This window comes from Peromyscus californicus, unplaced genomic scaffold (assembly GCF_007827085.1).
Source record: "Peromyscus californicus insignis strain IS unplaced genomic scaffold, ASM782708v3 Scaffold_12__1_contigs__length_115047231, whole genome shotgun sequence".
Taxonomy (NCBI): domain Eukaryota; kingdom Metazoa; phylum Chordata; class Mammalia; order Rodentia; family Cricetidae; genus Peromyscus; species Peromyscus californicus.
The window spans coordinates 108702906-108729108 of record NW_026294413.1 but is presented as its reverse complement, the minus strand read 5'-3'; the positions used below and the strand labels follow the sequence as shown (position 1 = coordinate 108729108).

Sequence of the window (26203 nt, the reverse complement as noted above, 5' to 3'; positions counted from 1 at the left end):
TATTTTAGGTAAATTTTGCCCTCACCAAGTTTCTAAAATTTAATCTGAAATCCTAGCTTTGTAACACATACTAATTCAGCAAAAATGATGAACTAAAATGATTTTATTTCCTTCCTATGAAGTTTGTATGGATTTTACTGTATTCTTAGAAGGAAAAACTTTTTAATATGCAACAAAAATGTACTTACTGTTAGTACTGCTAGCTTTTTATTTCTGGTTTCTGTGATAACATTTTTTTCTTCTTGATTTCTGTCTCCTATTTAAAAAATAAAGTTATGAATAACTAAATGGCAAGTATGTAGTGGGTGGCGTTTTTAAAAGACACATTTTGGACTGGCAAGATGACCAAGGGTCGGGGTGCTTGTTGACAAGCGTGGCAACCTAGGATTGGTGCCCACAGGGTGGAAAGGGAAAATCCGACCCCCACTAGCCTTCCTGTTAAAAACTAAAGATGTGGTCACATCAGCAATACACACACTGAAGCTAAAGTGACCAGCGTGGCCCTTCCCCAAGGATGACAGCAGATCTGTGATATAGTCCGTATTTTTAAAATAACACTAAAGATGTTTGAAAATGACATACAAAAAACCTACTATTCATAAGGTTCATTTAGATACAGATATATTCATATAAAATAATTTAATTGGAGTTACACTGATTGCCAAGTAAAAAGCCCAGCACCACTGCATAGTGGTGACACATGTCTTTAATCCCAGTACTTGGGAGGCAGAGGCAGGTGGCTCTCTGTGAGTTCAAGGCCAGTCTGGTCGATGGATCAAGTTCCAGGACAGTAAGGGCTACACAGAGAAACCCTGTCTTGAAAAAAAAAAAAGCTCAACACAAATATAGGATACTTCTCTTCAAGTTATTAGTTGGAGTGTCCTGGAGCTCTCCCAAAAAATATAGGCTCCTTGTCACTGCCCTCGATTGCCTGCTAAAACTTGATGGTGATACTCATTGCTGAAGACACCATACACGCTGGTCACAGGATGGGGAGAACTCAAGCTGCTATTAACCACAAAGCCTTCTCCCTGCTCCATAACTTCCACAGTAGCCAGAGTGCCACGTAAGCTGTTGGGGGTAAGAAACAGTCGCCAGCACTCCCAGCTGTGACCCTGTGAGCTACAACAGCCACCAGCTTGGCAAGGTATGGCCATGAGTGCAAGAGCCACACAAACATTATAGGATAAACAATTGCTTTCTGAATGCATTTTACGCCAGTGAGAAAGAATGGAGATAACTATGATCAAAATACATTTCAAGAAATTCTCAAAAAGTCAAGAAAATATTGTATTAAAATAAATACATGTAATTTTTTAAAATTACATAATTCAAGAATAATTAGTAAATCATATCTTACCTATAACATACTTCATTCCTCTGTATAAAAAGAAAATTTGATAAAACATCAGTTAAATTATGACAATGTATGTTGAAAATAATTTTGTTCAATAGTTAACACATGACTGTTATCACAACAAATTTTTAAAAAGAAGCAATTATGTAGTTTTCATTAGCCATTTTCATCTGCTTTACTGCACCATTTTTAAAAAATCCTGTGTAGTTAACAAAAATACAACTCAAGTTCTAAAGTGTGTGTGTTACCCTGCATGGAAGCCCAGTGGTGTATGTGTGTGTGTGTGGTGTGTGTATGTGGTGTGTGTGTGTGTGTGTGTGTGTGTGTGTGTGTGTGTGTGTGTGTAGTGTGTGTAGTATGTGTATGTGGTGTGTGTATGTGTGTGTAGCATGTGTATGTGGTGTGTGTGTGTGGTGTGTGTATGTGGTGTGTGTGTGTGTGGTGTGTGTGTGTGTAGTGTGTAGTGTGTGTAGTGTGTGTGTAGTGTGTGTGTGTAGTGTGTGTGTGTGTGGTGTGTGTGTGTGTGTAGTGTGTGTGTGTGTGTGTGGTGTGTGTGTGTGTGTGTGGTGTGTATGTGGTGTGTGTATGTGGTGTGTGTGTGTATAGTGTGTGTGTAGTGTGTGTGTGTAGTGTGTGTGTGTGTAGTGTGTGTGCAGTGTGTGTGTGTGTGTGTGTGTGTGTGTGTGTGTAGTGTGTGTAGTATGTGTATGTGGTGTGTGTATGTGTGTGTAGCATGTGTATGTGGTGTGTGTGTGTGTGGTGTGTGTATGTGGTGTGTGTGTGTGTGGTGTGTGTGTGTGTAGTGTGTAGTGTGTGTAGTGTGTGTGTAGTGTGTGTGTGTAGTGTGTGTGTGTGTGGTGTGTGTGTGTGTGTAGTGTGTGTGTGTGTGTGTGGTGTGTGTGTGTGTGTGTGGTGTGTATGTGGTGTGTGTATGTGGTGTGTGTGTATAGTGTGTGTGTAGTGTGTGTGTGTAGTGTGTGTGTGTGTAGTGTGTGTGTAGTGTGTGTGTGTGGTGTGTGTGTGTAGTGTGTGTGTGTGTAGTGTGTGTGTGTGTGTAGTGTGTGTGTGTGTGTGTGTGTGTGTAGTGTGTGTAGTGTGTGTGTGTATGTGGTGTGTGTGTGTGTGTGTGGTGTGTGTGTGGTGTGTGTGTGTGTAGTGTGTGTGTGTAGTGTGTGTGTGTGTGTGTGTGGTGTGTGTGTGTGTGTAGTGTGTGTGTGTGTATGTGGTGTGTGTGTGTGTGTAGTGTGTGTGTGTGTAGTGTGTGTGTGTTACTAAGATTGAATCCAGAGCCTTGAATATTCCAGTTAAGCACTCAACCAGTAACTCTCATCCCCATGCTTCCTTTTCCTTGTCCTTTTGATATAAATGGTCCAACTCATGCTGGTTTGAATCTGCAGTCCTCCTGCCTCATCCTACCAAGGATCTGCGATTGTAGGCCTGTGCCTCTAGACCTGGTTCCTACTCCACTTTGAAGCTATGGCATTCTCTACCCTGAAGAACTGTATTGATCAATGGCCACAAAAGCAGGTGTGTTTTCTATCCATTTCTTGGGCCTCAATGAGCTTTAAAATCAATCAGTTGTGTGGAGACGAAACTGACACTTATCACCTACCAGTACCTAAATTAATTCCTAGTGATTGCAAAACATCTGCCCATGAAACCACTTTGCCTCAAGATAATATGAGGTGTCTCTTTGTTCACAAATTTATTTGTTTTTTTTAAAAAATTCTCACAGATAGTACATTCTACAGTATTGCCTAGTAATTTATTGTTGCTGTTCAGTTTGGGTAGGATTTTGTTTTTGTTTTTGTTTTTGTTCTTGTTCTTGTTCTTGTTTTTATTTGGTAGTTGGGTTTTTTAAGATTTATTATTTTATTTTTAATTGGTAGGCAGGTTCCCATGAAGGCTAGAATCAGATTCTTTGGAACTGGAGTTACAAGAAATTGTAAATCACCCAAAGTTGGTGCTAAAAACTAAACTCCAGTCCTCTGCAAGAGCAGCCAGTGCTCTTAATTTCTAAGCCGTGTCTATACCTACCTGTTTCTTTGTTTGGTTTTTGTTTTTGTTTGTGTGTGTGTTTGACAAGGTCTCAGCATTGAAGCTAAGGCTGGCCTCAAATATACTATGTAGTTCCTTCCTCCATCTCATAAATACCACCAAGCTAACCTCTGTTACTGGCTTTTTAATTTTCTTTTAATTATAATATAATTATATAATTTCTTTTTTCCTTTTCCTCTCTCCAAATCCACTCATATGTGCCTCCTTGCTCTCTTTCAAATTCATGGCCTCTTTTTCATTAATTGCATTACGTGTGTGTGTGTGTGTGTGTGTGTGTGTGTGTGTGTGTGTGTGTGTATTATACAACCTGCTCCATATGTATAATAATAGTTGTATGCATGTTTTCAGGGCTAATCACTTGGTACTGGATAACCGATTGGTGTGCCTTTCCTGAAGGACTGTTTCTCCTGCACTCAGCATTCCTTAGTTGTCATAGGACTGAGGCCTCCTGAACTTCCTTCACCACTCCCCTTCACCCCAGCATGTCCTTGTTCAGCTCACAAGCCCACACTTTAGTGAGCGAGTATAATCACTAACTACATCTAAATACTTAACCTTATACCCATAGATAAGTGGAGTCCTCACCACTCACCAAGGAAACATCTCTGCAACACAGAAAATTACAGAAAACCACAACCAATCAAAATGCAGAGTTGTGAGCTCCTTTTCCAACTGATACATCTACAGTGCAGCTCCTGCACCTGATGTTCAGAGATCATTGTGGAAAAGGAGGTAAAAGAACCAGGAGTCAGGCAGTTTGCTTTGAGACTGTGTCTCCTAAAACGTCACCCTTTACTAAAGAATGCCTCCCAACTAGTTCAGGGATAGAGTGGGTTTGGAATCTCTGGTAAAAGAGATCGCTGAGTTTTGTATCCCTACTATTTTGTCTCTCTAATGCACACTTAGGCAGAATCACTGAGAGCTAAGATTAGCAAACTTTAATTAATTTTTTATATCAAAAGCTTAGAAAAAATACATACTTGGGTTTCAACTTGGAGTCTTCCTTGGCCAATTTCTGAGAGCAGCTTTTTATGTTTCCATATCTCCAAAGAAGAAAACACATCCAGGAAAACAATCCAACAAAGAAAACAGCCATCAGAGTGAAGATAAAAGGAATGTACCAGTCACTGTTTTCGTACGTGTTGATAGCTGTGTACACAATGGTCAGACCTTTTCTTTGCTAGGAAATTATTTCAAAGCAAACAAAGTGTTAGTCCCTGTTTTCAAAACACATCTGTTTACACAGTATAGCATCTGTGTAGAACCTCCATCTTAACAGGTGGTGGGATCCGTGCTCATACATATTACGTAAGTATGCAGGTCACAATGAGAAACATGATGACACAAAAGAGCCACCAAGTTAATAATGTAGAGAAGAGACCTGCATGAAATGGTACTCCATGATCCAAAGCTAATTGTGTCTTTCTTTCCACCTGAGTCCTTTGATCTATAAAATTCAGAGGTTGAGCTGGATGATATATGAGGTCCTTTTTAGGCTTGTATGTCCCTGTTAACTACACCCTTTTGTGTAGCTTGAGGTAATAGTACATTCTTGAAAATCAAATACACAAGGAAAAAGACTTTTGAATTTGTATTTTAAAGGCCACAAAACAATAAAATACACCCTAAAGTCTACTGAGCAGGAGATTTCATCCTTGGCTGGCTGATAATTCAGCAGGGGCTTCCCATGTCTGCTTTATAAAGGATAAAATACTAAAAGGTCTGCTAAATGTTGTAGAGCTGTACTGAAAATGAGATGAAATGGTGGCCATAAGGCATGCAGTGCAATGCCTGGCACACCATAGGTGTCCATTATTATGATGGCATAGTCATTTTAAAGTGTCCATTTGTAGAAGATTTTAATAGCTATAATTCACTGAATAGTGCTTCTTTCTATTGAGCAAGACCTTCATATTATTCGGCCAGCAGTTTAGGAGACCTCTATGGGCAGTTTAGTGGTCCCTTACATATGTACATGTAATTTTCACTAATTCTTGTGCACACAATATTTATTCACAGATTCACAGTGTCCAAGAGAGTCTAGTGTTTGTTTGGGTTAGTGCAAGAGTCTAAAGGCATATAAGGGACAGTGATGGCCTGATCATTCTTTTAGGATTTCTGGCTGATATTTGACTTTGCAGTAAAATATTTACAACATAGATCCAAATTAAATTCTGTAACTCTTTACTTCAGAACTGGTTGGAGGAGGTGGTGGGCTGATTCTTCTAACATAAATATCTATGACAGCAGTTCCTGTCTTGGGCGTGACGGCTTTGCCAGATTTCAGGTTGTCATCGATTACATGCACCACAAGATGGTATTGCTGCTGCAGTTCAGCTTCAGATTCAAAGTTGAAAGGATTCTTCACGATTAATTTTGGAGTATTTGTACCCCGACTTGGGTCTAATTGGAAATGAAGGTTTTCATTTCCTTTAAAAGGAATAATGGGAAAGTTAGAATTATTTTATAATACATCAGATGGTCTCAAGCTACCTTTAAATGAAATTAAAACACAGAATGTGTACATAGATTAAAATTTGTGTTATACTATAAATTTTCATATCTATAAATAGCTTATAATAAATCAATACATATAGGTGGAAAGTATTTTAAACTAGGCATGTTAGGATAAGCCTACAATCCTAGCACTTGGAAGGGAAGGGCAAGAGAATCAAGAGTTCAAGGTCATCCTTGGCTACATAGAGAGTTCAAGGTTATCCTGATCTACAAAAGACACTGTCTCAAAAAAGAAAAAGAAAAGAAAAAAACAAAATGTCTTTAAATGTTAAGATCATAATTCTAACCCCCACATGTGGCCAGCAAACCTCATGCTACTATCTGATTATTCTGCCTAATTTTTCCTCTTCCTTTATTTGATTGTCACATTCAACCTGGTCTAGACCAGTGATTCTCAACCTGTGGGTCATGACCCCTTTTGGGGTCAAATGACACTTTCACAAATGTCACCTAAGACCATTAGAAAACACAGATATTTACATTACGATTCATAACAGTAGCAAAATTACAGTTATGAAGTAGCAATGAAAAATTTTTATGGTTGGGGTCACCACAACATAAGGGACTGTATTTAATGGTTACAGCATTAGGGAGGTTGAGAACCACTGGTCTAGACTAATATCAAATGAGTCAGTCAGACCACAGGACCAATTATGTCCTCAAGAAGTTAAGTCTTCTCCAGGGCCTAGAAAACACTATTATAAACAAGATGAACCTAGCAATGGTTGTAAATATCAAACTAGTCTTCATAATTAAATATTATGTCCATACTCTCATCCTTTCAGAGGAGCAGCAGCAGGTCCGAGACACATGAAATGGTCGTATTGCCATGGTTAAGATGGATGTCAAGACAGTGTTTTCCTGTGTAGACTTTCTCTTGGTTTGTGATTTTATGTGTTGATGGTACCAAGTTAAATGAATAATGAGTGCCATGAATACATTCCATATCTCTCTTAAATGGTTCTGTGTAATAATTTCTAAGAATAATGCCTGATACATGGTTGGTCTCAAATAAAGGAAGATCTCCTATAGATGACAAGTTGGTGACTATAATGTTTATGTGAATCTGTGTAGATCTAACAATAATATAATCAAAACCATCTAGCCTTGTGAGCTTGTAACAGCATCATCAGATGGAAAGATGGATTCTGTTTTCAGCTAGCTCCATGGATAACAAACTTAATTTCTTATACTAAAACCTATAGCATTTCCCCAAGCTCAGAAGTCACAGGAGCAATTGAGTCGCATCTGTAGACATGAAAGGGTGCCATGAGGAAACAAGATACTATAGGTATGAAATAGTGTAACCTTTATGAACAGTCACTTGCAGTGTTACATATCACGTCTGACATTGTATAGCTAATGTCATCTTGACATGTATTTGTGATTAAAAGAAATAAATAAAGTATCCACCAGAAGCCATTTCAAAGCGCATCTCAAAATCGTGTGAATCTCTGTCATGACAGTTTAATTTGAGGCCATTGACGTTTGTCCCAGCAACAACATCATCAGAGATGACTGCCTTATATAGATAGGGTATGCAGACGGGTGCTTCGTCATTCTCATCTTCAATGTCAACAGTGACCTGTCAGTGATGAAGGGAAAAGAAATATCACATCCACATCATGGGACTATTTATAAACAAAATCAGAAATGAGCATCTGGTTGGGGGCACATCATCCAGAATTATTAAGTAAATAGTCTAAGTGTTTCTGAGTTTGCAGATATGTTCTTGTAGATATGGATTATGGCTGTAAATCACTAGTCAGTGATTTATTATTCTTGGGTCAGTTGAGACAGTCTATGTCCCCTTTAGGAAGAATTTTGGGCTCATCAGATGGACCTTCATGGAAAGCAGAGTTATACAAATGATTAAAAAGGCAATGCTGAAGAATGCTGTCTTTGAAGCTGAAGTGCCTTGGACTCTCTGAACTGTCCATGTTCAGTGGCAGACACACCCAGAAAGTGCTTCCCCTAACTTAATTAAGGACCTCTTCTGTACTGTTTTCTCAAGCAGGATGTATATCTGACCTTAATGAGGGCTATTATCAACCTTTTCCTAATTAAATTACCATAAACCAAGAAGCTGTGATTTCCATGGGAAAAGATCAAAATATCAAGGATTTGAAAATGTCAGTGATCAAATTCCAGTCAGCGTTGAAAGGCTATCTGCCTACCTCTCCAATGACTAATAGTTTCCCCAATAACATTAGCAGAAGAATCCCTGGTGTGTCTACATCTGCAAGAATTCTCTTTTCAAAAATGTTTGATGGAATGTTTTAATAACATAGTTAAGTTCTTGGAAGAAATCCTGCATTTCTTGATGTTACTTCTCTGTAGGTTGAATACAGTTAAATGTTGTATTGAATATGTGAGATTTTTAAAAATTACATCTAAATTATTTATTTTGTGTACGTATGTTTGTGAGTGTGTGCATACTACAGCACTGTATGTGTGTGATGCCAGAGGTCAGCTTTCAGGAGTTGGTTCTCTCCTTCTACCATGTGGGTCCATGGGGATCAAATCAGACTGTCAAGCTTAGTGGCAGGTGGCTTTACCTGCTGAGCCATCTTATTGGCCTGAGTTTTTTTTAATTTTTATTGAATCTTAATTTAATTATTTTTAGTTTTTTGAGAACTTTATATATGTGTACTATATTTGCATAATAACTCCCACCTCTCCCTTTACCCCTCTAACTCTTCCCATGCTCCCCTCCAAGCTCAGGACCTCTTTTATAATTACTAATGTCACACACATATGTACATATGTAAGTATATGTGCACCTATACAACCTATTGAGCCCCTAGTGTTCCTCTTACATACATGTATTTAAGGCTTACTATTTGGTTAGGAGAAAAATGAACATTCCTTCTCTCAGCAGGTATTGACTGCCAGTAACTCTTCATCAAGGGCTGGGACCTTGTGAAATTTCCCCCATCCACATTGGCATGTGAACTGGTGTTGTCATTATGAGGTTTTGTTTAGTTAGCCATATTGTTGAGATGTCCTGGGTACAGCTTCTGTGCCATGTCTATAAGACAGCATCTAGTAGCAGGTGTCCTGGTCCTCTGGCTCTTAGAGTATTGTCACCTCTCTTCTGTGATGCTCCCTGAGTTTTAGGTGTAAGGGTTGCACTGTAGATGTACCAAATGGAGCTTGATACCCCATAACCACTAATTCTTTCAATTTTAGCTAGTTGTAGATCTCCATGGTAGCCTCTTCCTGCTGCAAAGAGAAGCTTCCTTGATGAAAGGTGAAAGTCACACCTATCAATGGATGTAAGTACTTAGGAAGCCATTAGAAATTTTATTGGATTAGGAAAATAGTAGGTTCTCCTCTAGGGTCTATGACCTCTCCAATCATGGCACTTAAGGCCCAGTTTGTAAAAGGGAATCCATGCCTGATACTATAAGTGCAGGGTATTTTCAACATTAAGTAAACAGATTAGGGTGATTTCTGTGATATAACGGAAATAGACTTGGACTTGAACCAGAAATCTTCATTAAAACCCTAAGCTTGCCACTCATTAGGTCTTTCATTTGGTACAAGTTGCATTACTTTTCCTTCCCTTCCTATGGCCATTGAGAAGGTAAATTCATCCATTTGCTGACTATTATTGGACAGAATGCTTACTACACACCAATTATCTGACCTATACACTGACACTAAGATTGTGAACCAAGCCAAGTCTCTGAATTACTATAGCTCATATTCTACAGAGGTACCAAACAATAAGCGGCATATGGATTAATAATATATTTGGTAATGCCGTATAGCAATTGACAATATGCGGCAGACTTTCTTTGTTGACACACTCTTCCAGTTCCTACTGCTCCTCTGTATTTAAATAACGTCCTTATGCAAGTACGTATTGTCAAAAAACATGGTGTTTGGTGTGATTCTGGTTTGCGTAAACAATCTTGTCATCAGTTGGACATAGACTGTTCCCATAGACTGTGTTTGAAAACTCAGTCCCTAGCAGCAGATGACACTGTTTTTGGAAACTTCTGTGGCATCTTTAGGAAGTAAAGCATCACTAGAGAACGTGCATCACTGGAGGCAGACCTTGGAGATCTCTGCTCCAGCCTCACTCCCTATCTTCTCTCTGCTTCCTGACTGTAACTGTGGTGTCACCAGCTGCCTCGCACTCCTGTTGCATGCCTTTCCTGCTAGGCTGGATTGTGTCTTTTCTTAACAGAGAACATCCTACACACACACACACACACACACACACACACACACACACACACACACACACACACGCATTTAAGTTGCTTCCTGACAGGTGTCTAGTTGCAGCAATGTTACACAACTGGGACAGATTCTTTGCTGCCAATCTTCTATTTCCCACTTTTCTCACAAAGTCTCCCAGACCCCCTTTCTGTGTTTCTGTCTGTAGAGTTAATTTGTCCTTCCTTTTTGGATCATTTACCCACTAATACTCATCAATATTATTAGATTGATAATGTGAGTCCTAGAGGCTAAGCATTAGTTTTGATGTATTGAAAACACAGAAAGAATATTGAGTGGATGGATTGAGTAAGAACAGAAGCTAAATGTAGCCAGGCCCAGATTATTCAAACACTGTGGACCTTGGGAATGATGCTGGAGCTTAGTCCAGTGTGATGTGGAGTGGATGAAGAGGTCACAGGACAGGCAGTGGACCTTTTTCAAGAGTCATTCTGGTGGACTTTGTGGCCATAAGCTGAGACATGGTTCTAGAAAGCATCCTGCTTTATCAGACCAAGTACAGGCAATAGGGGCACAGTCAGGATGTTAGCAATAGATGGGTAAGAAGTGGAGAAGAGAGGTTGTCTGAAGGACTCAAGAAAGGATTTGGGGCATATGATAGGGAAAAAGTTCCCAGACTTCATCCTGTCTCTTTGAGCTGAGAACCTCAAATAGGTTCTATAGCGACCAAGCCTTGTAAATAAAATGCTTCCTTGTGTTAAAAGGGGGGGTTCAAAACTAGCTTGCAATGTAAGATTGAGAATGAACTATATAATTATAGCTTATCATATATAACACTTGATTTGTATTGGGTTCTTAATAAAAATTATATGAGGGTGATGGTGGTGATAATGATGAGGATGGATCCCTCAATTCTGGAGATTGAAGACCTTTTTCATACTGGAAAGTCAAATTCATTGGCATGATCATTTTGGCACTTGATATATTAAGCTCCCCAAAGGCATATGTGACAATGTCTTACACTTTTGTAATCCATGATTCTGTACATAAACATTTAATAAATATCCATTAAGAGGAAGAAAGAATGAGCAAGTTCTTCTTTATCTTCCAGCAAAACATAAATTCTTTTTATGAGAAGAGAGTTACTTGAAGTTTGTGCGTATATTAAATATACTTTCCTTTTCATCATAAGACATGAATGGTAATTGCAAGTTGTGCCATCCTATACTATGTGAAGAATTTATAAATTTCTATAAGAAAACTGGTCAAGATACCTCATGTTAAAAATCACTCTCGTGAGCATCATCCTAAGACTGGGAACCCTCATAATTCTAGCCTCAAGGTTGCACCCTCAGCACTCTGAAAGTCCTTCTAATCATTGATGTGAATAGGTCTCATATTTTCCTCATAGTGACACACTCACTCAAAAAAGGGTTGTTGTGCAATAACAAAGCTTTAGCTCCATTAATAACATGTACCCCATAATAAATAAAACATCATATATTCCTGATGTCCCTCAAGAGTCTTGACCTTGCTAAAATAATTTAGAGGCACACAGATTCCTTCATCTCAATACAAAAAGAAAGGACATGGCATTACAAACACTGCCTTGAGGTAGAGGCAGCCTGGATTTAATGCTAGAACTGTGCATCTTATACTAACCCTGGGTACATTTCCTAAACTCTGTGCCTCAGTCTCCTCATCTGTATGGTGGAAGTGAGTAGAATACTGCCTATTTTACATTAAAGTAAATACCAATTTCCTCATGTCTTCGTTGTTCAAAAAGATTCATGTACGCTTTTGAGAATACATTCACACCAGAGAGAGAAGTTAGCCAGTTCCTCCTTCCCCATTCAGACTTCCAAAGATAAATTCATGCAAAAGTTATGGAACACTTGAGAACTAGGAGAAATTCACAAGTTTCTCCATTCCCTACTACTATTATGACCTGATCACCCCAATATGATAAATTAGAACTTAATACATTGCTCAGTCATATAGACAGAAAACCTGCATGTTTCTACTTACTGTGGCCACTGCAGTTTGTGGATGGGCTCTGTCACAATCCACAGCTTGCACTGTGAGGTTATATTGTCTCACTGACTCATAGTCTGGCTGACTGGTGAGTTCAATCACTCCAGAAAGAGGGTCAATCCAGAACCTTTGTACAGCCTGGTTGTCTCCATTGATTATCTTGTATGTCAGACAATTTGGTGGGTGATCCTCATCAATGGCAATCACTTGTCCAACTTTGTAGAAGGCTGCCAATGTTTTACAATGTTTATTTTTCTCATGTACATACATTACTATGAAGGTTTACCATGTTTATCTTTTCCAAATGATAACCTGAATTTTCCCAAGTGATAACATAAATCCTTTTGGGTAATAATGACTGCTTGAAAAGTAACACTCCACATGATGGCAGATAGATTTACAGAGAATTCTCAGCCACTTTAGACCACTGGTTTCACTCAAATGAAACAATTTAAAATAACTTTATAATACTAATAATTAGCTTCATCTTAGCATTATGTTAACTCTCCCAAGGCCACAGACCTAGTTGTGGTAGAGTCAGGCTCAAATCTATGTCAACTAATTCTATAGCCAGTATTAAAATATTAAATTTTTAAAATATTAAAGTATTAAAATGGCCTCACAATACTTCCAGTTAGTATTCACATGCGATCTCTCAGAAAAACGACCATTTAACATTGGTTAAACTCATATGCCAAAATTCTTTGCCCTTTCTGTGTTCACATTACTAGCCATGCAGGCAACCCTAGCACTCTGGCTTGTGACTTGCTTTGATGAATGAGATTTTAGTGAACCTGGTGCAGGCAACAGTATGAGAAGCATTTGAGAGATTTGATTGCCTCTCTCTTGCCACATACCAAGCCCCCATTCCTGATTGTTAAAATGCCCTATGAAAGTGACTCTAGTTGTGACTATACCTCTTTCTTCACTCAGAGAAACATACTCAGTTTAGCCTAAGGATGAAAGGATGAGAGAGGGCCCAAAGTACCTTACCCCAGTCATCCCAACCAAACCAGGACAGAGCACTGAAAACCAGCTGACTCTCACAAGTTTGAGCAAGACCAGAAAGGTAGTCCAATTCTCAGATGTGTGAGCTGGAAAAAACGCTTATTGCTATGTTACTCTAACTTTTATGGGGTTCATTACATAACATACTTATGGCAACAGATTAGTTATTATAGGCCTCTCTTCAATCATAAGCTCTGATGTATAATTACCTAGTTCACCAAGAGGTATACAGGTGTTTCCACTGAGCAGTGATGAAGAAGAAAGCATTTCATGTGCCATCCCCATCACTTTCAACCTCAAAGGCTATTTCTTTATCTGGCATCCTCCTTTAATCAAGATTCATCTCTCATAATGAATTATTAAGCAGACCGCGAACATAGCTATGATATCAACAACAAAAGAAGCACATTCATAGAAAAGAAGATTTCTTATTATGCCAGTTCCAAAAGGAAAAGCATCTATTGCTTGAGTGAGAACATCATTTTTTTTTTTTTTTTTTTTTTTTTTTTTTTTTTTTTTTTTTTTTGGTTTTTCGAGACAGGGTTTCTCTGTGTAGCTTTGCGCCTTTCCTGGAACTCACTTGGTAGTCCAGGCTGGCCTCGAACTCACAGAGATCCGCCTGGCTCTGCCTCCCGAGTGCTGGGATTAAAGGCGTGCGCCACCACCGCCCGGCGAGAACATCATTTTTAAGAAAAGGGTATTGCAATGGATACATGGTCATGTAGAAGCATATACAATAAAACTGATCACTGTCTTGCAGACATGGAAAATGATGGATCATTTCCACATTTAACACCTGCCTAAATACAATGGGAAGAGTATTCTTCTGAAGGTGTAAAATTAACCTTTCAATAAAGTCTAAGTGTTATCTTGAGCATCTTTAGCTGAATTTTAAATAGAGTAATTATGGAGCTCTGAATGCTTCCAAACCTCATCAAAATGTACTGAAAAAGGAATGCACTTTCCCTTGTGACCTGCAACCCAGCTGATTCAATTTCCATGTTTCTTCTAAGTCACTACTGATAAAGGAGTTCTTTTGCCTACACCTACTTCCCTCCATAGATTTTTAGTTAGTCACATATCATAATTTTTTACTTTAAGTATTATAGATCTCCATTACAATTTTCATGTAATCTGCTAGACATATTTAAGCCCTCTGTGCTAATCAACTCAGCATGGAAAAAAAATTCTATTAATGTAAGTTTTTGTTTTGTTTTGAGCGAGCCTGAACCTCTCCGTGGAAAGCAGGCTGGCCTCAAATTCCCAGAGGTCCACCTGCCTCTACTTCCCAAGTGCTGGGACTACAGGCGAGTCCCACCATGTCCAGCTCCTTAATGCAGTATTTAAACATCCTCAAAGTCTATAGACCTAGCATCTGATATTCTGAGGGGAGTTTGTGTTCAGAGTAGTTTGACACTTTCAATGTCCTCCTAAGGACACTGTAAGGATACTACAGAGGTTTTGACTCTTCTGTAAATATCTCAATGTGTGTTTATATATATATATATATATATATATATATATATATATATATATGTATGTATGTAACAGCAATTAATTTAAAAAAGGCCATGAATTTGAAAGAGAGCAAGAAAAAATATATAAGAGAGTTTGGAGAGAAAGGGAAAGGAGAAATGATGGAATTAATTGTATTATAAAAAATAAAAGAAAGAAAATTATTCAAGACAACTGTGACACAAAACAAGAAAACAAACAAAAATCCCAACAATTCAATCCCATTCAGCTTGTGTGCTCTAATAGGGAAGACTATTAGCAGTCAGGCATTATGCATGTAATGCTCCAGGGAGTCAACTTGGATCAGAGGCACTCCAGATAAGTACTGTCAATCAACAACCTAAATTTCTCCACCTTTCCCTGGTCTTAAGACTCCCCTTCCTCAATTACCAGGACCTAAAAAAATTTCCCCCTAAACTTAACATTATCTTTTGCTTTAAGCATCTTGCCAGGTCCAAGCGGTGCCAGACAATCCCACAGAGCCTGGACAATGAAGTGAAACAGCAAGCTATCCCAGGACATGGCCAGCATTGCAGCTTTCTCAGGTTCCTCCAAAGGTGCCAACTTCCCCAGGTCAGCAGGAAGCAGTCTCAAGAACACAGCATCCTCAATCCCATCTCATCAGCCACCCCTTCCCATTTTCTCACCCTTATATAATAAACAAAAGGAAGGAATGTTAGCATTCAGGCACTTATGCTGGCCTACCCTCAGGGTCTTCAACTGCAGCCACTAAGAGCACTCCCTGTGCACAAGTGCTTGTTAGTACTCAGGCACTTACACTGGCCTGCTCAGGGTCCTGACAGAACATGTCATCATCTATGGCCACTCCCTGTGTACATGCGCTAAGTCCCTTTATAAAGGCAAACTCCTCCCATTTCCCTTTCTCTTTTCTCTGCCCCTTCTCCCCCGAGAGGCCAGTCTCTGCTCTCTTCCTTCCCTTCCCCTGTAGCAGGAATCTTAAAAGTTCTTACTAATAAAATCAAACCTGAGGCCAGTTATTGGGGTGAATGCTGGAAGATCAGAGAAGCAGAACAAGCCACAGCTACCTCACCTCACCAGTTCCTCAGCTGATCCTGTTTCCTCAGACTGAAAGCTTCTGTTTCTTCATCCCAATGGCTCTCAGCTGAACTGCTGCTCGAAAGCCTGAATGCTTAACCAGTCAAAAACCTCTAGTTGCTGGTCCTCATGCCGTAAAGGCATGAGTCACCATGCCTGGCTGTTTCCAACGTGGCTTTGAACTCACAGAGATCCAGAGGGATTTCTACCTCTGGAATGCTAGGATTAAAGGCGTGTGCTACCACTGCCTATCCTCTATGTTTAATATTGTGGCTGTTCTGTTCTGTGACCCCAGATAAGTTTATTAGCATGCACAATATTTCAGGGAACACAATACCACCACATTCCCCCAATTAGTTCTCTTGCATGATGTGACTTTCTGGTGCCCCTTGGCTGCAACCTGCCAAGGTTGCCTTTCCACCTTTAACCTATAACAAAGACCAAGGGGTATTTTTTGGTTTTTGTTTTGGAAAAAAAGAGAAAATAAAAGGAAGGAGTATGTTCTAGCACACTGAAAACTGCCCGCACTTGGAGACATCAGCAGTATAGCTACCATTGGCAGTGGGAAAAGAATCCAGCCTAGTGACTGGAAAGATGGCTCAGCAGTTAAGAGCACATAGTGCTGTTGCAGAGGATTCAAATTCGGTTGTCAAAACTGGTGGTTGATGGCTCCCAGCTGCCTATAACTCTAACTCTGAGGGAATCTAGCACCTCTGGCTTCTGTGACCACCTGCATTCATGTGCATACTCCCACACAGACATATAAGTAAAGATTCCTGATATGTAACAACTAACATCTACTGTGGTCAACGTACATGGAATGTCAGCCATACACAAAGCCTCATCTCAGCTCTATGATATAATTGTTATCCTTACTTTACAGATGGGAACTCAAAAACACAGGACTTGGACTACAATTTGTTTGCACAAAGCTCTGGAAACCCTGTGTTTGAATCAATCCCTAACAACACACACACACACACACACACACACACACACACACACAGGAGGAGGAGTCATGGAGTTTTCTGCAGAGCATTACTGGACTGAGCTGAAGAAAAGAATGCCATCTGCTCAGGGACATCAAAGCCAGGAGATGAGAACTGGGGCTTGGAAGCAATTATTTAGTCTCTCAGATGACTGCAGCACTTCAAAGATGCTGTGTGCAGCATGCCTGCAAGCCACGCCCCCCTCGGTTGGTGTACTGCCAGCAGCAGCCCCTTCCAAGAGCCCAGATCCTGAGCTTTTCTCCAAACCACTAGAGAAGTTTGCTGAGGCATGTCTTCAAACACAAAGTGGTGAATGATTGTTCCAAATCTCAAGAAAACTCTCTTACCAAGCCAAATATTTTTAGGTATTTCAGAACTTTTCTGTGGCCTGGTCCAATAGACAACATTTTAAAGAAAGTAGTGATTTTTCTATTCAAGTGCAGAAACTGAATGAAGGGGTCGAGTTTTAAAAAAATAATGGCCTGGCTCTTTTTCTGGAGTACTTCCGGACAAATGAAAACCTTACCCATAAATATACCAAGATACCCTTTCTGTTAAGTAAGTACTGGTATCTCTATACCAAAACAGCATGAGTAGTTTATTTTGGAAGTTTATATTTTAGGAAGTAACTAATTTTATTTATTAAGAAATTAGCAAAATTTACTACTCCAAATTTTTATACTATAAAAATTAGTTCTTATGAACTTACAACAAAATTAAACCCTCAAAGATACGTAGGGATGTGAGTTACACAGAGATTGTAACTCATGGTACAGAAACAAGCTTGAAGCCTGCTTCCTTTGACCCTGCACATGTGGTCTTTCTGCTACAACATGGGGCGCTTACAAAGCAGTTTGACTTGATTTCAGGGCACAATCAGTTCTGTCCCTTGAAGTCAAGGCTGGAGGATTCAGTATCCAGAGTTACTGAGAAATGAGCGTGTTGTTCTTGTCTTAGATGACAGGGGCACAACTATTACCACGGCAGTATTTTCCAAATAGAATGAGACTAACCAGTGTGTCCTAACTCATATCTAACTTAGAACTGACAGACAGAACCTTAGCCATAATACTGACTTTGGACCTAAAACCTTGACCCCAGTTGTTCATGAAATTTGTGTTGTGTGAATAATAACCACATTGTCCCTACTTGCTGACATTCTGTCATACTTTGGAAGCAAAAAGAGTGAGAAATGAAGTAAAGTCAATAATGTACATTTGCCCACCACAGAAACAAAACCTAAAACTGACATCAAATCTCTAGGTAGCCTTTGGTACATCACCAGGATGGTACTCTGAGAATATCACCAGAGAAAATAAACATTTGCACAAAGCTCTGGAAACCCTGTGTTTGAATCAATCCCTAACAACACACACACACACACACACACACACACACACACACACACACACACACACACAGGAGGAGGATTCATGGATGCCCACAGACTCCTACATCTACTCCGATTCTGTAAATATTCATGCTCCTGTTCCACTCACTGGTCACTCAGTATAGACCTGGTAAGTGTTTCCTTGTGGACACTTTAATGTTAAAGAAATGAGAACATTCTTACCTCCTGATGTTTCTGGAACTGAAAATGCATAATGTGAGGCTTGAAATTTGGGACTGAAATCATTGTCAGGAGCAATCTCCACAAGGATAGTCACAGTCACTGTAAAATTGGACAGTAAATTAAAACTTTTTGTTGTTTTATTCTACAAACTGAAACGTGTCTCCAATTACAGAATTGGCAAAGGATTATGAAGCTACTGTAGGAGTCTCATACTTCCAAATGATTGGTGCTCCCACAGTGTGTGTTCTCAGGGGACCAGTGGTGTTTGAATGTGGAATGTCCCCCACAGACTAGTGTGTTTAAATACTTAGTTCCCAACTGACGGGACTTTCTTCTGTTTGGGAAGGTTGTAGAACCTGTAGGTAGAGGATTTTCCTTGAAGGAAGTGAGTCACTGGGGAGTGAGCCTTAAGGTTTTACAGCCTGGCCCAATTCCTGTTCAGTCTCTACTACCTGACTGTGGAAGCAGTGTGACTGACCGCATTCCACTCTTACTGCCACATTTATTGTCCCCCAGTAAAGATAAATGCTCTTGTAGAAAATATGTAACTATAACATAAATATATAATACTATAATTATACCTATTACATTCTACATAGAGCTGTATAATACATTATACAGCACTATGCTTTAAAACCTAGAAGGTGAAATGGAAAGAGTCTCAGAAAACCTATGTTTAATGCTTGGAATTAACATAAATTCTAAGCACTTAAACTAGGTTGAGCTTCTAGGAAGCTCAGTTTCCTCATCAGCCAATCTAGTCAGTGTCAATCTCCTACAACACAGTGTGGATTTAAAGTCAAAGGAGATCGTGATCAAGAAAGAATTTCAAATGATAAAAGGTGACAAAAGCAGTTACTATTGGCCAGCCAGATTGGTCAGTAGGTAATGATGCCTGATCCCAAGCCTACTGACTTGAGTTCAGTCTCCGAGACTCAAATGGTGGAAGGAGGGAACATATGCCAGTAAGCTGTATCTGACCTTGACATGCATATTATGGCATATCCTACACCATGACACACATATATAATCAAATAAGTATAGTAAAAAATAATAATAAAGGATTTATTGTAATTTTTGCACATGGCATGTAAAAGAAGGAACTCTGTATTTAGGGCTAACAAGCTAAGGTAGCCTATTAGAGAGTTGTTGAAAAGAAATATTGTGGTATTAAAACACAAGAGGAAACAACTTGAAATCAGGAAAATTTTAAATTAAGGTTATAATGTAGTATACAAAACACTAAGTGGGACATTGGTATTACTACCACAGTTTTACAGGAAAGAGACTGAGATGAGCAGAAGAAAGTTCATGGTCCAACGCAACAAAGGAAAAAATTCAAGGAGTAGATGCCGGAACAAGCTATATTTGTTAATATCATCTCTGAGATATTAATGTGCCAAACACAAAGTCCTAAATTAAATAAAAATTAAGAGGCTTTTACGGCAAGACTTCTTGAGGTTCCTGCTCTGTGTGTGTTGAGCATCCACAGGTAAGTCTTCCCCAGACTTCTCCCTTAGGTGATTAGCTCTAGCACTCATGGACAAAAGAATTCTCGTATATCACCCCTCCTAAAACTCTGTGCAATGTAGGTCAAATAGTAAAATTTAACCTGAGATCTACATGACCTTTACTCCAGAGATTCCATGGCATGCTTCACCTTCCAGCATATGCTGCTATATGCACTTCAAGGATAATGTCTCCAACTTTCATCGCAATCTCACCAGGATCCATGATCCCTAAGAGAGTTTAAAGAGTGCTAGTCTACAAAAACAAGTGGTTTACTTTAAACCTGGACATTTCTTTCAATAAATCCACTTACATGGTGCAAGAGCAGGTACCATTACAGCTCTGCCATACTATGATTTTTATGGCATCCATAAAGACTCCAAATCATGTCAATTAGCTGGCCTATAAAAACAGAAGGAACTAAATGTGCAATGCTGCAAGCATATTTTATGAGCAATTACTGTGAATATATTGGGGTGTGAAGACCAGAGGGGATATGTTACTGAAAAAGATGTTTTATTTCTTTCCTGTTCAAGAAAGGTTCAAATCTGGTGAGGTGAGAAAGTTATTTAGCCATGAGAAAAAAAAGCATATACCTAAAAGGTCTCTTAGGCTGTATGACAGATTTCTTCATGATGCTCTACCAATACCATTAAAGAAAAGTCAGAAATACTTCTGGGTAAGATGTCATGCCTTGGTTCCTGTCCCCAACATAGCATTTCTCCAGGTAGCTGTATAAATCTATAAATCACCATTTAAACTTAGTCTCTGTATTAGTAACATTTCTGATCACTGGAATGAAGAAGATACTTAATGGAGAAAGGATTTCACCTCTTGGTTAAATCTGGAAAGGTATGCAGGAGGAAGTGATGGACATTTGCTCATGTCTCAGCAGATCAGGAAACAGAAAGAGCAGGAAGTAGGATCAAGATATGAATGTCATGACCCACCACTAATGACTCACTTCCTCCAGCAAGAGCCACTTCAAAGAAGTTCCAAAACCTCCCAAAACAGTGTCACCATCTGGAAATCAAGTGCTCAAACACTGTGGGGAACATGTCTTGTCAATCACAGCAACTCCACTGAAATTCTTATATCAGTGAATCAAGGATTGAATGCATCCTGGGTGTATTGATTACAGTTCACTGTTAAGTTTCATTTGGTTGAAAAACAAGCATCTTCTATAATTCCATCTTTCTACATCCGTGAAAGACAATAACTCTTCCTTATTTGTCTCAGATGCAACCCTTAGAATCCATCTCAACCCAATGATCAAGACAACCATCAGCAAAGATTCAGAGTTCTTACAAGAGAAGAAACCCAACTGTCGCCCTTATCCAGGGTTCTGTCCTGTCAGACAATGCCTTTCTGCTATTTAACTTGGGTTTTCTTCCATAACTTCTGATCCATCAGTACTCTTCAGTGACACTTTTATCACAGTGATTTTCAGGTATGAGAGATACAGTGTTAATGGCAGATGTAACTTGAAAATTCTGAGAATATCTCTTCTCAGAAAAATCTATATCAAAAACAAACAAATAAATAAAGACTGGAACTATTAACTGAACAAGTTCCAATCCCTTGGGAAACTTGATGTATGTTTTCATTTGTACAAGAGTAACAAAAAAAAAGGCACCAGGCAGTTTACTTAGCACTGCACTTCTAATTGCTCTGCCTAAATCTTTAACACCAAATTCAAACACGCACTCCCAAAGAATAGTACTTCACTATCAGCAAAACTACAACTATTAAATCTACAGAGCCAAGGATTTTATAACCAAGCAGTCTAAAGCCCACTGCCCCAAAGACTCATTTACCATAGGCTGGCACAAAATGGTGGGCAAGTTATGGGAAGACCTTGTGTGAGAGAGCAGTAGCCATGCCCAGCACATTCACCAAGTTCATGAGCTATAGAACTTGACAAGTGGCTCATTATTTGCATCAATAATAACTTTATGTCATGCAATATCATTTAAGTAAAATGTTTTTTAAAACATCCAATTACCTATATGTTTGAGCAACATGTTGCCTGATACCAAGCTCTTTCCAAGTCAGGGATATTTGGTATTATTTAGCTTAAAGAATTACACAAATATATGCATATACATATATATATATATATATGTGTGTGTGTGTATATATGTATGTATTTATATATATATATATAAAATTGGGACTGGAACCCACACCCCTCACTTTTTCCAATGCCAAGATCTCTAGCCAGACCAGGATATAAGAACTGTATATTATTTAAAGTGCTACTTACTAAGAGGTGCAAAGTTTTCCCAGGGATGGAAACTTCCATCAGTCTATCTCATTCTCCCAATATGATGAATTTTTGTAACACATTGACCAGCTTGAAAAGTCTATCATGATTACCTGTATGAGATGGATGTAGTTCATCAAATACTGAAATCATCATTTCATAAATGTGTCCTGCTGCAACCACCTCTGGGTTTTCATAATCCAGTTCTTTGGTAACCTTATAGAACAACATTATTTCAGAAAAAAACAATAAAAATTTCTTTAATCCGTTTTACGTGTGTGTGTGTGTGTGTGTGTGTGTGTGTGTGTGTGTGTGTGTGTACAGGCATGTGCTATAGTTTATGTATGGCAGTAAGAGGACAACTTGAAGGAGTCCATTCTTTCCATATTGCAGATACTTGGGATGGAATTCAAATTGCCAGGCAGGTGCCTTCACCCAATGAGTGCCCTCTGTGAACCAAGCACTATAGCAAATTTTAGCTCACAAATGATAACCACTTAGAAATATGTGTAAATCTTACAATCTAATAGGATCAACAGCTAAATAGTTGTAAATGTAAATTAAATGTTTTCATAGGTGGCATGCTAGCTGCACTGTTACAATGGCAGGAGATAATAAATGGCATTTATACATACGTGATAAACGTGCAGACACAGAAGTCATTTAGAGGTAGATGATGGATAAAGGCATTCACTCAGCTACAGATCAAGCCTGTGTGAATGCTCAAGTCTTAGAATACTGCTTAAAAATCCTCCATCTTTATCCAAACTACATTTTAAAGGTGACAGTTTGGGTTTGTATTGCGAAATGAATATCAACCCAGTAAGCCTCCTGGTTCTGTGCCCAAGTTTCCAGACTTCACATGCATGCAAAAACTTACCTTGTAGCTGTGGACTTTGACAAGAAAATTTGGGGTTAAGATCAGGGAAATAAGGGGCTTATCTATAGGTTTCTCGGTCATATATTTCTAGCTAAGTGCAGGAATAGGTAGGTTGAGGGTAGCTGGTGATATGGGGGAAAAGGAGCTATCAAAGTTATCACATATTGTCACTCTGAAATAAAAGCCATGGAAATTGGGAGTTAAGAAGAGGAATTCCTTCTAAGGCAGAATTATGTGTAGAAAACGAAAAAAAAAATCTATAGTCTTTCTACTCTGCCAATAGAAAGTCTGACTCTAGAAGAGGAGCTGACATCAGTGACTCCCAGTGCCAGGAGAGCAAGCCAATGTCACACCTGCTGCCATAGAGACTTGCCTCTAAGGAAATCAGCATGTGGTTTAGCTTCTGATTCCCCCAGCTAAATAGGAAGTGAATTACTGTATACTCATTAGAAAATGGAGAAAATGATGGCAGGAACAAGATAGTTAAGAACTTGCCCAAATGCCTTCTGGGAAGATAGCAGAGGAGCTCAGAGTTCTCCTCTGCTGCATCAGGACTCCCCCTTTGTTACCTTCTAGAATAGTTCCAATTGGCCACAACCTTACCCCTTTTTTTGGGAAAGCTCCCTGGAATGAGAGCCACCGGGGCTCACCTGGATGAAATTGTCAGCATTTGGCACTTGCTCAAATAGTTGTCCAGAACCTACTGGGCCAGAGATTGGCGCATAATGAACTGTGTCAGGAGGCTTGTCAAGGTCATGGCATGTGAGCTTTGCAATGATTGTGTCTTTTGCAATCTCCTCCTTGCCCGTGTACCTGTTTAATTGTTCAAAAGGAAAAATCAGTTTAGGTGGGCATTCTCTTACAAGGTGATGTTTTCTCTGTAAACATCCACTAGTTTTGATAAAGTCTACATGTGTGCCCTATTTATCCTGCATCAGACAGGCCCTCTTTAGAGCATCATTTAGATGACCATTTCCTAGAAAGTTCCTTTCTGCACCCAGCTGGACATTTCTTTGGGAAAGAAAATTGACCAAGGCCACCACATCCTTGGAGAAAGCTCCAGTAGGAATCAATTCGTTCTCTGGGATTACTGTACTCTGGAACATCTGGATGGTGGATATGGTCTGCCTCTAAAATTGTCTCCACAGATTTATGTTTCAAACACTAGGTCCCCTGCTGGTGACTGTTCTTGGAGGCTTTAGGACATAGGGTCTAGCTGGAAAATGTAGTTTACTAGAGACAGGCCGTGGAAAATGAAACTCCACCCCTCATTCCTGCCTTGCGCACTACTTCCCTGTCCACATGTGAACAGCCTAGGCCATCATGTTTTCCTTTCCATGAACTGTAATGCTCCACTATGCCTTCCATGTCATGATGCATTTGAACTGTGAGCCCAAATCCATCTTTCCTCCCTTAAGTTGTTCTGTTGGGCAAATCAAAGCTATGAGAAAGGAACAAATACACGTGACAAAGAGAGATAGATGGTCCTTGCCATTCTATAATCAGAATAGATTTATTCACCTTCCTGTGCATCTATCCATCTTGGATCTCACTGCTGAGATCAGTGTGATCAGTCTTTAGCTTCTACATACTATGGACCTGCAATGACACATCTAGTTCTCTTTCTTCAGGAAGCCTCCCTGACTCCCACAGAAGCCACACGATCTTCTCCCCACAGCTGAAACATGGCACCAAGGGCTTAGAATCACATCCTTTGGCATTTGTTCTGTGGGGTTTTTAGTTGTTTAAGTATTCATTGCTGCTTTACAAGTTTTTTGTTGTATGACCCTGATAAGATAGAGTCCCATTACAGCAAACCAGGAGAGCAGAGCTGCAGCACGGTACAGCCTAGAGTAGGTGCTTGGTTACCCATGATCCTCCTGGGAGAATAAATGGGAGCTAGCAGAAGGAGAAAATATTGGCAAATTTCTGTACTAAATAGATTCCAAATGCAGATTGTATTTGTTCTTTATAACAATGAAATAAGTTAGATACCGCTGTTATCTCCACTGGAGAATTGTAACTAGGGCCCAAACAGGTCCACATGGGGCAGGAGCAAGGCTAAGTTTCATTTTTCAGGAGTAATGTTTAAGGAACACAGGGACAGTTTTCCTTATGTAAAGAGACTCACAGAGGCTCAAACAAGAACTTTCTAAGTATGACCCCAACAGAACAGGAATCCACCCATGAAAGTGACAAATGGATTTTACATGAAATTAAAAATCCTCTGCACAGCAAAGAAAATCATCAGCAAAGCAAACAGTCTACAGGGCGGGGGTCAGTCCTTGCCAGCTATACTTCAGATAGGAGGTTATATCTAGAATACATAACTGAAAAAATAGTGTAAAAAATCTTGCCAATCAATAAATGTGCTAACGAGTTGAACCAACAGTTCTCAACAGAAGAAGCATAAATGGCCAATATATTGCCTATAAACTGTTAAACATCTTGTCCACCAGGGGAATGAAAATTAAAACTGCTTTGAGATTCCATCTCACCACAGTCAGAAAGACCATACCAAAGGAAAACAATGCTAACATATGCTGGGGAGAATGTGAGAAAAAGAGGACTCACTGTGCACTGCTGGAGGAAGTGTAAACTAGCATAGCTACTGTGTGAAGAAGTGTGGAAACGCCTCAAAACTTGAAAATATAACTATACCCAAAGATCTTTATATTCTACCACAGAAATACTTGCACATCCAGATTTATAGCTGCTCTCATCACAATAGCTAAAAAATGAAAGCAGCCTCAATGTCCATCAACTAATGGATGAATAGTAAAAATGTAGTACATATGCATTGTGGAATTTTATTCAGTTGTAAATAAAAATAAAATTATGTAAATTTCAGGGAAATAGATTGATGTGAAAATTATTATATTAAGTGAGGTATCCCAGTCTCAAAAAGACAAATATTCTCCCTCATGTGAAGCTCCTGGCTTCTGATTCTCATATGGGAGAGTGAGTGCAGGTACAGGTCATGGGAGGCATGAGAGCAGGTCTTAAGGAAGGAGAGGGGTAATAGTAGAAACAGAAAAGGTGGGTTCTCAGGCAGATGGCTGGGTGAGTGGGGGAGAAGGAAGAACAGAAAAACCACATGGGAAACAATACAAACCTCTTATCCCCATATAAAAATCCAAAAGTTCTAAAACTCAGATTTTTTTTTCATCACTTACTTGGCAACAAATCCTGACCCTGCATGAAATATTTCACATCAGGACTTTGCCCACACTGTCAGATCATTTTTTTC

General features: G+C 39.3%; 1 protein-coding gene across 1 annotated transcript in view; it reads right to left on the bottom strand.

The window, feature by feature from the left end:
- LOC128106999 (cadherin-related family member 3-like) overlaps positions 1-26203 on the bottom strand; it is an 87514-nt gene that overhangs the window by 6798 nt on the left and 54513 nt on the right. The window contains exons 9-17 of the mRNA XM_052732359.1: positions 23604-23766; positions 22187-22289; positions 18299-18397; positions 12152-12384; positions 7346-7517; positions 5604-5845; positions 4396-4595; positions 1361-1380; positions 189-256 (exon numbers count right to left, since the gene is read on the bottom strand). Coding sequence (XP_052588319.1) covers positions 189-256; positions 1361-1380; positions 4396-4595; positions 5604-5845; positions 7346-7517; positions 12152-12384; positions 18299-18397; positions 22187-22289; positions 23604-23766 — 1300 coding nt within the window. The remainder of the gene's footprint in view (positions 1-188; positions 257-1360; positions 1381-4395; positions 4596-5603; positions 5846-7345; positions 7518-12151; positions 12385-18298; positions 18398-22186; positions 22290-23603; positions 23767-26203) is intronic.